At 36.1% G+C, this 16,568-nt stretch overlaps 2 protein-coding genes across 2 annotated transcripts in view; both read left to right on the plus strand.

Moving 5' to 3' along the window:
• LOC135471002 (uncharacterized) overlaps positions 1–1,792 on the plus strand; it is a 56,202-nt gene extending 54,410 nt beyond the window's left edge. The window contains exon 21 of the mRNA XM_064750050.1: positions 362–1,792. The gene's annotated coding sequence lies outside the window, so the exon portion shown is untranslated. The remainder of the gene's footprint in view (positions 1–361) is intronic.
• Positions 1,793–7,930: 6,138 nt separating this feature from the next.
• LOC135471206 (ER degradation-enhancing alpha-mannosidase-like protein 1) lies at positions 7,931–15,487 on the plus strand. The gene is made up of 12 exons (XM_064750327.1): positions 7,931–8,284; positions 9,034–9,106; positions 9,431–9,534; positions 9,838–10,009; positions 11,311–11,494; positions 12,061–12,152; positions 12,473–12,555; positions 12,755–12,875; positions 13,177–13,421; positions 13,962–14,058; positions 14,296–14,496; positions 15,166–15,487. Exons 1-12 carry the CDS (start codon positions 8,022–8,024, stop codon positions 15,253–15,255), a joined length of 1,725 nt encoding a protein of 574 aa, XP_064606397.1. The 5' UTR covers positions 7,931–8,021; the 3' UTR covers positions 15,256–15,487.
• Positions 15,488–16,568: the final 1,081 nt, after the last annotated feature.

The raw sequence follows: 16,568 nt of genomic DNA on the forward strand, positions 1-16,568 counted from the left end.
TCCAGTCATGAGCGAAAGTCATACTGTAATGCCTATTTTATTTCCCATCGCCCAGATCTTCTCACTTTTTCGTTGCCCAGGGGAAAACTGTTTTGCATTGTGTAATGTTATTGTGACAACACAGCATTTGGAGTAATTCTAGCTTGGAGTAATTCTAGCTTGGAGTAATTCTTTGCCACCTGTCACAATATTGTCATTGCTCTAATTTTTCTATCTTTGCTGTACGTCTTTATTTATATAGTATAACTGAACTGAGCAGCCAGGAAAGGTGAGGGGCGTGGAACTTTTTGTTTTGAGTGATTAACAGAATTATTAATTACCTGTCCGTTTAAGATGAAAAGAGTTTGTATTATCTTGACAGGCTAAAAGCACCGATTCCTGAGGTACCATACACATTACCGATGAGATTCTTACTTACAGCATGGAGGGACTTTGTGAACCACCAACAGAAAGAAACAGCATGTCGTTAGTCGCTGCTGTTCATATAAGCAGTCGGTGCCCTTTAAATGATGGGACTGGATGGCAGGTTGAAACTGCACGTCTGTACAAGTATTAGTTCTGCTACACTCTTGAGTGTTAGGGAACCAATGATTTCATAAGAATACCCCTGTTTTGCTTGTTACCTGCTGGCCCATGTAAACAATGCTAATTAAACCAGGAATAAGTATGACATAGCATATCTATGATTCTCCAGATGCTGAGATTGCTACTGTCGCGAGTCTCGCCACGAGAGATGAGGGCGTTACTGTGAACAGAGTTGTGTGTTTTTTCAAAAGTAACAATCCATTACAATCGACCATGCACACCATCAAATCAATCCTTCTACAAGACATCCCCTCCACTTTCGAGTAAAAACCATGAACTCAAAAATAATACTTTATCTGCTGAACAGGCAAAAGAATCACTAATTCGGCAAATATCCACGGCTTATGCAGGAACAGGTTGGTCCTTAAGTGTGAATTGGAATGTGAAATGTGACACGCATGGTGTTCAATGAACTAGCGGACGGGCAGTGGAACTTGGTCTGGATGAAGTAGTGCAAAGATGCAATGCAATTGGTTATGGTAGACGATCGATGACGATGAAGAATATCAACAGCTCATCAGGGTGCCGGATCATCATTTGTAGACAAACTCGCACATATACGCACATGCAATTGGATCTCCGAATGTTACATTTCAGCATATATGTGTATAAAGTATACAAATGCGTATAAAAAATGCATTATGCGAAGGCAATTAAAATAGGCTATCGGCTTTTTTTGACGAGAGGATGGAAGAACTATTGTTCCAATTGGAAAAATAGATATTAGTTATAGTTTTTCAGAATTATGTGTGATTTGAAGCTTTAGCGTGTAATATATGATATGCTTTTATTGGTGCCCTCATTTCGCAACACATACATACATATTGTACCAAAAGCGACATTATGTAAAAATTCATTGCTCACGTTACCATTATATATGGCTTCGCGGAGTGACATTTTCTTATTTAAAAGCGTGCTAGTCCAAACTGACATTCGCGATTGCCTGGCGACACTGTTTTGATGTTGTATATTTGAGATACTTGAATGAGATTTAGCATGTGTGATGTTTCGTCATTATAGTTACTGTGTTAACTCTTTTACGAACGGATATACGAGTAAATTTTCTCATCTCAAATAAGATTTATAGATTTCATCGCTTGTGTCATTGTGTAAAGGTTGTTCTATATGGTTGGTTGTCACAAGCAGTATTGTGAAATTGATAGTGCGTGCTAGATGACGTGTTTTACAAATGCTCAAAAATAGTAAGAAGAGCATTTTTTTTTTTTTTTTAGATATACAGATAATCTCTGAATATTTCGAACGAAGATGTTTTTGAGGATTGGAAGACACCTATATTTAACACCTCCATATGGTACAAATTGTTAGCAAACGGTTTATCCCATGTTCAAGTGCTTTTTATATTGTTTGATTCAAATTTTTCATTGCCTATGTAGAGGACTATTAAATAGCTTACGGCACGTTTTGCAGCTTCGTTATGTAGGTCAGTTGTGGGTTGTTATTTAGTGGGCAGGGGGAAAAGTCTTTGATTTGGGTTAGTTTACTCCTTAATATTGGCTTACCGTCTTCAGGATATTGTAAAATTAATTACCAGGTTATTCTAGACGTACAACCATAAAAAGACAAGCTGGTCAATATCGGAAAAATATACATGATGATATGATGCTATATGCAGCAGTGTTTGTTTTGAAGAAACGTGTCAATTTCAGAACATCCCTGGGGAATGGTTTTCGTTTCGCTTCTCCGTGTTTTATATTTCATAACATCTGCACTGCTCTAAAACACCATAGCTCTGAGTTACTATCAAAATCGTGGTATCAGAAAAAAAAATGATGTTATACTCTAGCCCACGGAGATGTTCTTTCTCGGGGGTTGTTCCGAATCTTGACGCATTTAGGTATTATTTATATATTTATTTAAATGTTTATGTACTTATTTATTTATTTATTTGTTGTTTTCCGGGTTTACGTTGTACTTAAGAATAGAGTACTTATGACAACTACCAGGTAACCCGTCATGCATGGCTCGGAGGACCGCACCGCTAACCGTGAGTTGTCCGACTGCCCTTCCTGATGAGAGGCCGTAGAGTACTAATAGGGAGTGAAAATATTTCATTGTTATATTGGCGTTGTCAATTAATGTGTCCTTGATAATGATACGTCAGGCTGTTGCCGTTATTTCATGCAGCCTTTTTATATTTAGGTTTTGGTATTAAACAAAATGGAAGATAGATCTATCATTACGTTACAACTTATATAAATGGTACCAAGATGCCATGTGACCTAGTGTTTTAATGTGCCGAGCATGTAAGGGGAAGACAACAAAGTACCAACATAATATAGTGTATAATCAGAGTCGCATTTTCTTGAATGCTCACATTGTGTTTCAAAGTAAGATTTATATTACAATAACGATCGTTGAAAGTCTTTGTTGTTTGTGTTAAATTAACCACTTACACATACACTACCGTCAGTAAGTTTGTTTCATGTTGAAGTCATGTCAATATTAACTTCTTAATAGCCAAACGTGTTAACAAATATGATAACCGAGTGCATTGTTGGAAGTGTTGCAAAACTGTTCACCTTGTTATAACTTAACTTGTTACCAATTGGAACTGCGGTGCGTCGTATCCGGGTTGTGCTATCAAGACATCAAAAAGAGATGTAAAATGCTGGCAAAGCAACGCGGTTTTGTTTATAGGCATATAGAATAATGACATGGTGTGATCATACATTCCATGCATACGTATCCCCGTCAGTGTATACACATATGCGGGTTTGTACAAATGCATGGCACAATGCGCTGAAATAAAAGAACTTTATACAGGGATTTGTTGCCCAAGTACAAATTTAATTTTCTGGAAGATGCATGGTGGACATTTTCTTACTATCGAGATGTTGAAATATAATTGGTCGTACTTGCAATGTTACTGTATGACGTTATTGTCACTTCAGAGATATGAATTAAACTGGATTATTAGAGAAAGCATGTCTATACAAGCTCAAGCAATTTTTAGTTGTGTACTGGCCAAACAGGAGGGAATTTATCGTCAGTTGTGTAAATGTACAAGATGTCTGACTCCATTATGATTGCAAAAGCACTGTATGCTGAGTAGAGAGAACCCTTCTAGATTTTACATTATACATTGTAAATTATGTTGATGCCGAAATATGTAAATTCTTTTACTCAGTAATCGTTTCATGCACATGGTTGTTAATTAAACTGACGGAATGACGTTTCATCAGTTGTATCAGCTGGTAGTTAGATTAACTAATTTAAATATACTTTAATTTAAATATTGAAAACTATAGTAATAAGTGTATTATTAAAATGAATCATAAATTTGCCACTTGTATAAACTTTCTGCTGTATCATCGTCAGCTCATTGTTTGTGGCATATTCCTGCTCACGAATTGTCAGGAGCTCTCTCCATTCCTTGATTCTGTTAATTTTTATACATATATATATATACATATATTTTATACATTTGTTGTATTTATTCATTTTGTATCGTATGTATATATCAATTGCATTCCTGTCATTTATATATGTACCTTCCCTATGTCATATATACAAGTATTTATTTGAAGGCATTAATAATTGTTCAGCTGAAGATTATGTGTTTATTTAAATTTGGAGTTAAGAAACTGTGCATGCATGCATGTTGTACGGTTAAGTTCATTTTTTGACGATGACAAGTTATGTATAGCAGTCTGCATTGTTTTGTTCCATTTGAGCTTACATGAAAATCCAGCTGTTCGATGCAGATGTAGATGGAGTTTCCATAACATTTTCCAAATTTGAATCTATTTCATGGTACATCTGTATAATTGCTGCTTCGATTTGTTCTTATCAGCAACGTGCATGGGGATATTATTGTATGAGTAATTCATTTTTGATTAATTTTTTTTGTGGATAAAACATCTAGCCTTTGTATACTTAAGCTCTTTATAATTTCGTACTGTGATTATGAAAATGATATCGGCTCTTGGTGTAAAATTGCATAAAGCGTGTATATGCATGTGACGTACTGTACATGAACTGTCAATGATTTTTGTTAAGTTTTCTAACATGTTTAACACATCTGTCAATAAAAATATAACAAGATTGCAAAATGCCCATGAGTTGACAGTTTTCTCACATTTGTGTGGTTCATTAAATACAAAAGAACGTTTGAGGCCGAGAAATCCTTGTGATAGAATCTCATTTTTGGAAACGCCTTTGCTTCCCTAGACCCTCACGAAGAAGACGTAAATACCACAACTTGGAACAGTAATTGTTTCAACAATTATTTGATGGTTTGTAACTAGGTTTTGTAACTATGTACATTAAATGCACAATTCCGTGCTTAGGTTGGATTCCTGAAAACATGGCTAGGATATGCTTCCAGTGGACGGTATTTGATAAAACAACTATTCCAGATAACTGGTTTTGTGGATTGATAAAGCCAGGATCGATTGATTGATTGATTGATCGTTGTTACGAACAATGGCGATAACGTGGGAATCGATATATAACCTTGAACACCCTGCAAATATTAAGGGGGCATTATGACTTACGCCTGTCCGTGCAGGTGCGTGGGTGGATTGGTGCAGGTGGTATCAACATATGTTCCACATATGACTCCGAGCAGAAAACCCTCTCTGTATAAGCAAATAAAGTGTCGACTGCATGAGGCAAAGCAGTCCTTTCATCTGCAACCCCATGACTAAAAGTGATGCGACTGTCTGTTCTCTGGAGGATTTTACTTTGAAAACAGCTTCCATTTGTGCATGACACTATAGTTCTTTGAGTTTTGCTGTCACTTTCTGTCGCTCTTCTTAATTGCCCATTAGTCGTGGACACCTCCTCAGTGTTTTCTCTGAACAAGAATATCTGCATGGCGCGTTTACTTTCTGTTTCACATGCAGAGAGCCATCTACAGGTGTTTTCGCATAGTGCAGGCTGCAAATATACTTGGTCCTATGCGTATATTTACGCTGCGTCCTCTATCGAATTTGCTTGGCTGATGGTTGACCTGGTTCACAGCGCTAGTTTCACAAATCGGCGTACTACATATTTTTCTCGTACATTTGTCGCACGATATTTTGTACGTCACTACTAACGTGCAATTGTACCACATGAGCGATATCGTACAAGTATGACATCTTTGTGAAAGCGGCCCCTGTAGCACAATCCACGGCTTAGCTGCACGTCCGTCGAAGACGAAATAATGGAAAAACAAACTTGGTATAGGGGCGTAGGCTACACATGCAACTATATTTGCTGGTCACCATATACATTTATATAGACAACCATTTGTTGCTTTAATATAAAAACATGAAACAGCCAAAATATTCATAAACATTGAGTACATTTATATTGTATTTGGAGCATGTGATATGAGAAATAAATTTAGTTCGTTGCATTGTTTCTTTTCATTTGAACTGACATGATTAACACTATTTTAATATGACGGTTTTTCCAAATGATGCGAATCTTAAAGTGAACATAAAGCCTGCCACTATATATTCATAGAAAAAGGATATAGGATACAGTTATCACAGAAAAATATGTAAAAAAAATCTATCCAGTTTTGAAAGCCGAAAATATGGAGTCCGGCATTGGGCATATGGCACTCAGACAATTCGCTCCGAGAAGCCATGTTGTAGAAGCCCTTCTGAATTTGGCCAATCAGTAGCGCTGAAAGCGTCACGTGGTAGTGGGCTGTCGCGTCAAAAAACCTCTCTCGATTGTCATTGAGGTTTCTTATATAGTGGGTAGACAGATATCGATGCAATAAATTGGATTTTGCGGTTAGTTTAAGTTTTAAACTGATGCATTTTGAACTACACATTTATGAGCAGGGAACTGAGAAGGGCTACCCGTCTCACAATTCTTACATGTTGGGCAGGATACTGCAGTAACTTGTCAGGGTGAGCTGGCAAGAAAACCGCCTCGGGGGAGTCATTGCCTGAAGATAAATATTGTGACATTGCATTATTTTTCCTTAGCAAAGTCAGATTTATTTGGGAAAATATCTTCCCAAATCTGAATGAAAAGGTCTGTTACCAATCAGAAGGTCCTGTTATTTTCCTTAAATTCCCTGAAGTCGGTACAAACTAAAAGAAACATCGGCCCTTTGGACAATTTGGGTTGGGTATCGGGCATTTTGTTTGTATTTTCTTATTGTCACATTGTTTAATACCGGTGGTACTGGGGAGCTGCTAGGCTTAGTGACGTCACTCTAGATAGCTATAACATGGCAAAATGGCGTTACCAAATGAGTGGTTAGGTAGTGACGATTGATTGCTATTTACTCTGTTGATAAGCGGTGGAGAACTTTTTAAATATTTTTAGAACATTTCTGGAATACCACGTTACTAATTAATTCAGCTTTAGTGGCTGAGTTTTTGTTCACTTTAAGTTACTTAAATAACAGAGAAGATTGTGCATTAAGAAACTGCGAAACCGAACGAGAGGGCAACTGGGTGTACTAATTTTCCAAAAAACTATCCATATACTGAAACGATCAAAATACAACTTTCAGACAAGAAACTAGAAGCAGACAAAATCAAGTAAAATACATATACACCCATCAAATTTTCCGTGTTTAACAAGAATAAAGCGAGGTACTGCCATTAAGTATATATCAGGGTCGTCAGTATACCTAGGCCATATTTATATTTTAAAATTAATTGTAAAGTTTGAAAAAGTTATAATTGCTTCATAAATTTTAGGAACTTTATTAGCGATTTTGAACCATAACACGTGAGCAGACAAGGCTGATATTTTGAACAAATTTTGAACAACATCCTACTACACTTCATATGCCAACGGCATATAAAAATAGCAGGAAATCTGTACATCGCACTTCTTCAAAATTTACTACACTCTAAGGGTGCATGCATAAATTCACTAAGGTACATACTGTACGTTATGCCAACAGATCCCCTACCGAACCGTTTGACTTTTACACAGGCCATCTGGCATATTATCGCATTTTCATCACGATACACATATTCCTTGAAAAACAGTTTATCCAGATTAGGCCTACGTGTTGCCAGTGCAACGTGAACTCATCCTATTGGCCAATACTCCTCACAGACACAACAAGCCATACACCTGGTGAAGTTGTGCACCATTGAGCAGAACGATACCTGACGGGCCGCGGATTAATATGAAAACAGGTCCCCGGTTAATTTAAGACTTAAGGCGTTTAATGCAAAATTTTATATAAAAGAATATTATATATTTTCAAAATAATTCAAACATAATCACATTAAAGCCATTTTAACTTACACTGTGGGGATTTTAAATGGCTTCCGGGTTTCTTTTATTAGCGGATTGACTTCTGGTGGGTGTTGTGCGAACACTTCCGTTTATAGTCTTGCCTGTCTGTCAACATGTCCGTTTTCACGGAATGCAATTTTGATACATAGATTTTACAAACTAATGTGAATAACATACGAGTGTTACGTATATTTTAAAGAGACAGAATGGTACCAGTTTGGATACTGTGCCTGTGCTACGCCTCATACAGCTATGCAAATGTGGATTTTTTCACCAGTAACTTTGGTTCGTATGGCAGTGAATACGAAAGCCAGTTCGGTCCATTTTCAGAAAAGGAACGTTTAAAAATGATGGACGAAGCCAAGCGCATGTTTTATCACGGGTATGACAACTATATGAAGCATGCTTTTCCTGCAGACGAATTAAACCCTCTCTTCTGCAAGGGTCGAGGGCCTGACCACGAAAATCCGTGAGTGAAAGGTTGAACTCAATCTCGTTCTTATAGAACCAGTCAAGTGTCAGTCGCGAATCAACAGGGCTATACGTTGCCCGTGGCGTCGAACTCGAACCATACACGACGAGCACGAGCCATATGTAAAGCATTTATGAAAACACCTACCCATGTGCGATATATCTTTTGTACAGTCTTATTCATCTTATCGTCCAAAAAGTTGAATGTGATGGTATGTGTACTTCAATCGTGTGGCTATTTTGTTGCTAACCCCCTTCTCAGATGTTCATTGGGAAAAGCAGATTCTTCAATAATTTGACGCCACTGTACCATAAGATAGCAACTTCACCTTTAAAATCCAGACCATTTTATTATGGAAGCCAAGAACAAACGTTTTGTTCCCAACTTTAAACGCTACTTTTGTAGTAATTAAGGGATAACACAGTGGAGGATAGCTCAGCTTGCTGGTCACAACGCACGCTAGAGTAGCACCAGGGCTGGTGATATAGATTTCCCTGAGGACAATTTCACTAAAAATAACAGCTCAAACTCTACCTTACATTTGGTATGCACTGATTCGACAGTGATCCAGCTGTTTAAACTTTTGAATCAAACAAGTTGAACCAACATCTGCCATGTTTTGAATTCTATCTTCCACCAAGGCTCGGCAGGGAGCCTGCTGTACTACTGTATAAATAAAATTATGCCAAAATAAAGTATAATTTAATACATGCATTTATATGATTATTTCTTGTAAAACTTTTCAGGTCGAACATCAATATCAATGATGTTCTAGGGGATTATGCATTGACTCTTGTGGATGCTTTGGACACTATAGCAGTAAGTTTACATAATTCATTTTGTATTGCTTCTTGTTTCCTTTCTGTTAATTTATTTATCATATTTCTTTGAGTGCTGTATAGGCCTATTGTATTTATTTTATTTGAAAATACATTAAGAAATTTTTTGCCAAGTGTTATTTCTTTATAAACTTGAAAAATGCAGATAGCGTTATCAGATCTGTTTTTGTACATATGCCCCACTATCCACATTTGTGTAAGATATATTGAAGTGAATATTCTCTTTACACCATGCTTTTGGGGTACTTATTGCATGGTATTTAAAGTCCACCAAGAGTGTATTATACTATCTTTTCATTTGCAGATAATGGGTAATAACACTGAGTTCAAAAGAGCAGTTCAACTTGTAATTCAAAATGTCTCTTTTGACAAGTCGAACACTGTTCAGGTGTTCGAGGCCACAATAAGGTAAGGAAAAGAAACAAAATTGTTAAAGAGGTTGCTGTAGGAAAAAAAACCATTAAATTTGACAGTAAATGCTACAGTTTTAGTTATATATTGCTCTATTTTGCAAATATGTCGCTCATGGTTTTCCTAATGCTGTGTACAATTTTTGTCATTTATACACAAGGTGAACGTGATACATTAGAAAAGTGCATGCTACATTTTTTGCTAAAAATGTTGCTTAACTTTAGTTTCAAAATTGTGAAATATGTTTCCCTTTCTTTCACTGTATAAATACAAGATTATGTTCAATCTTGGATTTTTCAGAGTCCTTGGTGCTTTATTATCAGCACATTTACTGATAATGGACCCTAAACAGCCAATGGGAGACTTAATGCCCCCTGATTATGACGGCGAGCTACTTAGCATGTCACACGACTTGGCTGCTCGATTGATGCCAGCTTTCAAAGACACAGCTACAGGACTGCCACATCCTAGGGTATATCTGTCATATTCCATAGCCTTTTAATTAACATTTGTCCAAATGACCCAAACAAGCACCGGCCCCGATGGCACACTTGGTATAGCCTCTGCTTCAGGAGAAGTAGATCCACAGTCAGTCTTGGGTCAGGTCACACTTAAGACCTTAAAAGAGAAAGTTGTAGCTTGGTTTTCATTATTTAGGGGATAGTGCAATGACTGGTTGACCCGTATCAGTATAAAGGCTCTGATGGGGCAGCTTACATGCCTTTGGTAAATCAGTTCAGTGAAGCAGCACTAGATGAAGAGCGGTGGAAATCCATCCTGCAGCACGGAGGCACATTACACGCACATGCACTCTGAGGACTCTGTCATCATCATATGACTGAAATATTGCTAAGTACAGCGATAAACCCTTAGCACTCGCTCACTCACCAAATCAAGCGCATAAAAATTCCAATCTAGCAAAGAAAAAGAAATTTGACAAAGATCATTAAATCTACACTTAACAGACAGTATATAAATGAAAAAAAGATGGTGGCATTTACATGGAAGAAAATAGAACACCTTCATAAAACAGTTTTCTCTCAAGCATGTCAAGCGAACACAACCATAAGAAAGGTTTCAAAGCAGTTTCCTTGAAAAGAGTGAACAGATAATAATATTTTCCTGAGTATTTGCACATTGGTGAAAGTCATTTCTCAGTCATGATACTAACCTGTCAATTCTGACGTCATCTTGTGGGCAATATTTTCCCCATATAAATGTGAATGGCTGTGGTGGTAATAAGTAGTGATGCTCCTTGGTAAAAAGCTGTATTATTCCTGGGTTGCTCATTACAAAATGTTGAATATACCAGTGTTCAGCAATGTTGTGATGAAGCTTAGTGAAATTTACTAAAAACTTGCACATTAGCACATGTTTGGGGTCTGTGCCTTGTGGTGGCGCTTTCCATTAGAAAATGTTGAATATACCAGTGTTCAGCAATGTTGTGAAGAAAGCTTAGCGAAATTTATCAAAACTTGCACAGTTGCACATGTTTGGGGTCTGTGCCCTGTGGTGGCACTGTCCTGATCAACATCTGGAAACATCTTAGTTCAAGGTCCTTTCATAGTGTATATTATGTTTATTTTTTAGCAGGTGAGTGGATAGATTTGTAGAAAAAATTCTGAGTCCAGATTATGTGTTTATTCTCATAAAAGAATTAAGTGCAAAAAGCTTGTGCATGTGTACATTTAAGAGTAACAGAAAGTGAATGTATATGTATTCTCAATCAGAAATACTTATCAAAATGTATTCTTTGATACTTTTCTTCTCCAGGTTAATTTGCGATATGGGGTGCCTCCAGACCAGATTAATGAGACTTGTACAGCAGGGGCTGGCTCTCTTTTGCTGGAATTTGGGGTGCTCTCAAGACTTTTGGGGGATCCTGTGTATGAAGCAGCAGCCCGTAGAACTGTCAAAACTTTGTGGCAGTACAGGTCTAATGTGACTGGTCTTCTAGGTAAGGGATTCAAGCTCAATACAAGTACAACCATAACATGCTTGTATCTATGCCAGATGATAACAAATTATTTTTGAAAGTGAATATTTGAGTCTGTCTTGTTGTTTAACTAATAAGGGCTTTGGATGTTTCCATTGAGAAAGGAAATGACCTTTTTATTTTTTGTGATGGACATCAGTAAATGAAGCCCATGTTTTTATTCTATTGAAAAATATATTAAGACAGCAGGAATGGTACAGCTCATATTTTGATGGTCACAAGGGACCTTTGTTGATGTGTTTTAGGACAACCTTTTTATTGTGTGTAATACATTAGTACATGACATCCGCCAACAGTGTATGGATTTGGAATATTCTCTGGAACACCATATCATGGTGTTGTTGAACCTGAGTTATGACGCACATTTGTGGAAATTTAATGCAGTCAGTGCATTTTTTTTTCTGAATTTATAAAATAATGTTGATACTGCATTTTAGTGTATACTGTTACAAAATAATCATGATATATAACAGCACATGATAAACACCTGTTTATTATCTACCACAGATAACTTTATACTGTTGCAGGTAATGTCATAAACATCCAGACTGGGGAATGGGTGGGTCAGATGAGTGGCCTAGGAGCTGGACTGGACTCTTATTATGAATATCTCCTTAAGGTTCGGAAAATATTTAGAGTGTAAACAACATCATGCCTGTAACTAAAAGGTACATTTTAGCTGCATGTTTTATACTTTTATTTGTCATTTTTTTGTATATATACAGGTAATTTATGATATATTATCATATTTTTTTCAGATTTTATCTTAGGCTTACACATACTTGTAATAGTGTGTATGGCTTTCTCATTTGTAATATGGCAAACAATATTAGTAATAATATTATATTGTTTACTGCTAAAATATATTTCATTCTTTCTTAGACTTCTCTTTGCTTACTCCACTTCTATCAGATCTGCTTCTGTATTTTCTTTTTTCAGTCTTTCATTTTATTTGGAGATGAGATGGACTTGAAGATGTTCAATGAGTCTTATGAAACAGTCAAATTCCACATGAGACGAGGGTAAAGTTTTCACTTCATTTCTTAAAACTATTTATCAAAAGATTTGGGATGTTAAATTTTAGTGAAATTTAAGTTCATGGAATTTATATATTATAATATATAACAGTGGTCTATCTATTTACTTAATGTTTACAAATAAACTCAACCTTGACATACCTATATTCAGCTGTCAGTAATTTATATTGTCCTTTCTCGGCAGGCGCGAGCACTGCAATAATGGAAGTGGTTTCCCACCAATCTATGTAAATGTCAACATGAAAACAGGAGAAACTATGAATAACTGGATTGATGCCCTTCAAGCAGCTTGGCCTGGCGTACAGGTAAAGATGAAGCAATATTATCAAAGGCAGATCTACACCTTTATAGACCATGTGCATATAATATTAATTTTACTAGCTTCTCTTCATGAGAGATCAGGGTTGGAGTTTGCATTATGAAATTTAATCAAGATCACACTGTTGACTTTCTGAAGGAGAAAGATAGAAGCTTATGTATGCTTTATATACTATATATGATTTCTGTAAAAGAGTCATTATGAGATTATGTGGATGTTTTTTTTTTTATTTATGTAAGATACATTTACGTTAAGAAAATGTCTTAACATTATTTGATGTGTTCCAGGTGTTGTTTGGTGATTTGGAAGAAGCTATATGCTCTCATGCACTATATTATACCATCTGGAGAAAATACGGAGTTCTTCCAGAACGATTCAACTGGAACCTTAAGGCACCAGAAATCCTATTTTACCCCCTTAGACCAGAGTTGGTTGAGTCAACTTACATACTGTATCAAGCAACAAAAAATCCATTTTACCTCCATGTTGGGAAGGACATCTTGAATAATCTCAACAAATACTCAAAAGCAAAGTAAGTTGATTTTGATGGTTTTGAATTTTGTTTGAAGACTTGTGCGTTTTAAAGTACAGGTAGTATATGGAACATCTTTTGCAGGGTGTTTTTCTTATTTCCATGCTATTATTGTTCCGACCTTGTTGGTAATGCACGTAAGTGGTTAACAGTGTTCTTTTGTGTAGTTGTCCATGAAGTTCACAGGAGACCGCATGACCTCCACCAACATGACATATATCACATGTGGAAGAGTTCACCAGAAATTCACAAAAGCTTTTTTTTCGTGTTGAATACATATTTACTTGATGTAAAAGTCTTAAAAAACAGGGAAATTAAAAGAATGTTTTTATAAAATATGTGGATTTTCAATTTAAATTTTCATTCAATTTAGGCATTTTGGTGTTGGCTTGCCTGTAAAAGACAAAATATAATTTGAAGTTGCAGAGTTTATTAGAACATTATACTAACTTTTGACATGAAATGTGTTAAAAGTTGTAATGTTCTTGTATGACTATGAAAACATGTTGGTAATACCTAAACAAATTTGTTCTGTTTTAGATGTGGCTATGCAACCATACATGATGTAAACAAGAAGGATTTAGAAGATAGAATGGAAAGCTTTTTTTTAAGTGAAACTTGTAAATATTTATACTTAGTAAGTACCAATTTTCACATACAGTTATTCTGTTGTTCATTAAATTTTATGACTTTTAAAAATTTAAATGTGCCTCTTTCCTCTAATTAAGATGTTGGTAGACGTGGACATTAACTTAATTGTAAATTTATGCTGTATTCTTAATATCTGTTTATCACACTGTGTCATTGTTTACTATGTGCATTATGTCACTTGTGTAAAATGACATTAATCTTTATCTTTTGTGTTTTATTTCAGTTATTTGACAAAGATCATCACGTAAATAAAGAGGCATCAAACTATATATTTACAACGGAAGGCCATATAATACGAATGGACAGAATGTTTAGACAGCCTAAGTTTTCAGAAGAAAGAAAACAAAAACCTGTTAAAGTGAGAGATGAAAAAGTAGTGCCAGATTTACCACAAGTGGTAGATGTACGGCATAATGTCTCAAACGTAAGTGAAGGATGCATAGTTTCTGTGATGCTCTATTACATTTATTTTTGGCTTTGTGTCAAATTTAAAAGAAAAGACAAAAAATTTAACCAAAGCTATATCACTTGCAGTTTTTTATTAAGTCCTTGGTAGCTCTATGAATCACATTTTAATCTGGAATTCTTATGAGGCCATGGGATGCACCTTTTTAGAGAAGTCTTAAACACGGTCTAGTCTTTCTTACCCTACACTCATCAGTATTAGAGGTGAGACGCTCCTTTGTGGTGCGAAGTACGGTTCCCCTTAACCAAGAGAATTAATCATGTAATCAGAAGGAAAACAGCTGATTTGACACTACTTCTAATTAGCAAAATGGTGAACTAGGAACAGGTGACATCACAGCCAAACAGATCCCTGGTAGAAATATCTCGCCCTTGATTGTTTAAAACTGAGAGCATGGAGGCCTTTTCGATTTTCCCTATGTGGGCATTTTGCTTTGACATCATGCTTTCCATGATTGCCATGGTGACCTGCTTGCCAATTTACACTTATATGCTATACAAATGCATGTACACATCAGGCTACAGTGTTCCAGCATACATTTACATTTCGGGCATTCACCTATTGTTTACATCTGAGCTCAGGTGTTTTGACATGCAATATTAAAGTCTACTTTGCCTTCTGTTGCAGTGTGAAAGTGTTCCAGTGGAGAGGAAGTACTTTTTACCCATGAAAAGTTTATATTTACAACAAATAGAGGCAGCAGTCGGGCTGATCTAGACACAATGGCCTACACTTCCCAGGGTGCTAAAAGTTTGACACAAGGCCGATTGAATGTATCCATACCGTGAACATAGGGATGCATTGTTAGATATCAGTATCACCTCAATTCCCTGTAATCTGTATGCTCAATATGTTGATAATGGAGAGGAAAAATTTCTTTGGAGGAAAGAAAAGCGTAGAGATTACTTTCTTCAGGATTGTGTTTTTCTCTTCATTGTCAAATGCCTCTCGTGATTCCAATAATTGTTAAAGTTTCTAGTGTTTTACAGATATTGTTGTTACATTGTATGTAGATGCATATATATATATATATATATATATTTCTGAAGTCTTTAGTTGTGTGAATATTGCATGGTGTGAAATGGGGTACGTAAATAAATTAAAGGATGCCTTCTCAACATTTTACATCATTTTATCTCAACATGAGGTTTGACATTTCAGTATTTTTTTTTTTTTTGAACAAAAATAAGATGATAAATTATGAATTGCGGCCACAGTGGAATCATGTGGAATGTAGGTGTTTCTTGTTGCTACGTATACATGGAAACACACACGCAAACCAAAGCCTAAACTCATGCTGTCAAGAGGAATTACCTCTTGCAATTCAAAACAAAGCAGATTCATTTACATATGGATTTGGGTTGAATTTGAGATGAAATGATAAAGAGTCCCTTATCTCTGGTCACATGAACTATGTGATGTATCTCCATACTATTACTTGTTGATCAACACTATACTCACGAATTGTTCACTTATTTGTATATGATAGCAGTTGAGTGTTAAGCCTCAGGTACCTGGCAAACCCCCTGGTGTAAGTCACTGTCAAACCAGCATGATCTGGATTTGAACATGCGACCACACTGGTCAGAGTCTGATTGGCTGTAGTGAAATAACGTATTAATCCATTTGTGTCAGCCATGGCTGGACATAAGTTACTTTAGCAGATGTATAATATATCCGAGCATCATGGAAGTGAATAAGTCTTAAGCAAGAGAAATTGTTAGTAAATGTTATTGATATCATCTATATAAATCTCTAGCTTCCTGCGTGAGACATGCAGAGACAACTATGCTACATGTATATGATGTACTCTGTATATGTCTCATAATGATAAGAAAATAACTCGTGTTAATTTAATGTATGTATGTATGTGCTGGTAAGATTAATGTCCCTTCCATCAGTCAGATTGAATGAAATTATACAATGTATTTATTAGTATCCTGTGTGTAAGGGCGTAATTGACTTCAGCTTATCTTAGCATTATGTGCAGCTGTACATACATCCGGGTAGAGCTCGGTATTTTCTGTGGT

Source organism: Liolophura sinensis, chromosome 7 (genome assembly GCF_032854445.1).
Source record: "Liolophura sinensis isolate JHLJ2023 chromosome 7, CUHK_Ljap_v2, whole genome shotgun sequence".
Classification (NCBI taxonomy): Eukaryota; Metazoa; Mollusca; class Polyplacophora; order Chitonida; family Chitonidae; genus Liolophura; species Liolophura sinensis.

Coding starts and splice junctions, on each gene's coding strand:
- LOC135471206 (XM_064750327.1), top strand. CDS start 8,022: ATGGTACCAGTTTGGATACTGTGCCTGTGCTACGCCTCATACAGCTAT. Junction 10,010..11,310: donor CAGGACTGCCACATCCTAGG/GTATATCTGTCA, acceptor TTTCTTCTCCAG/GTTAATTTGCGATATGGGGT. Junction 12,556..12,754: donor AAATTCCACATGAGACGAGG/GTAAAGTTTTCA, acceptor CTTTCTCGGCAG/GCGCGAGCACTGCAATAATG.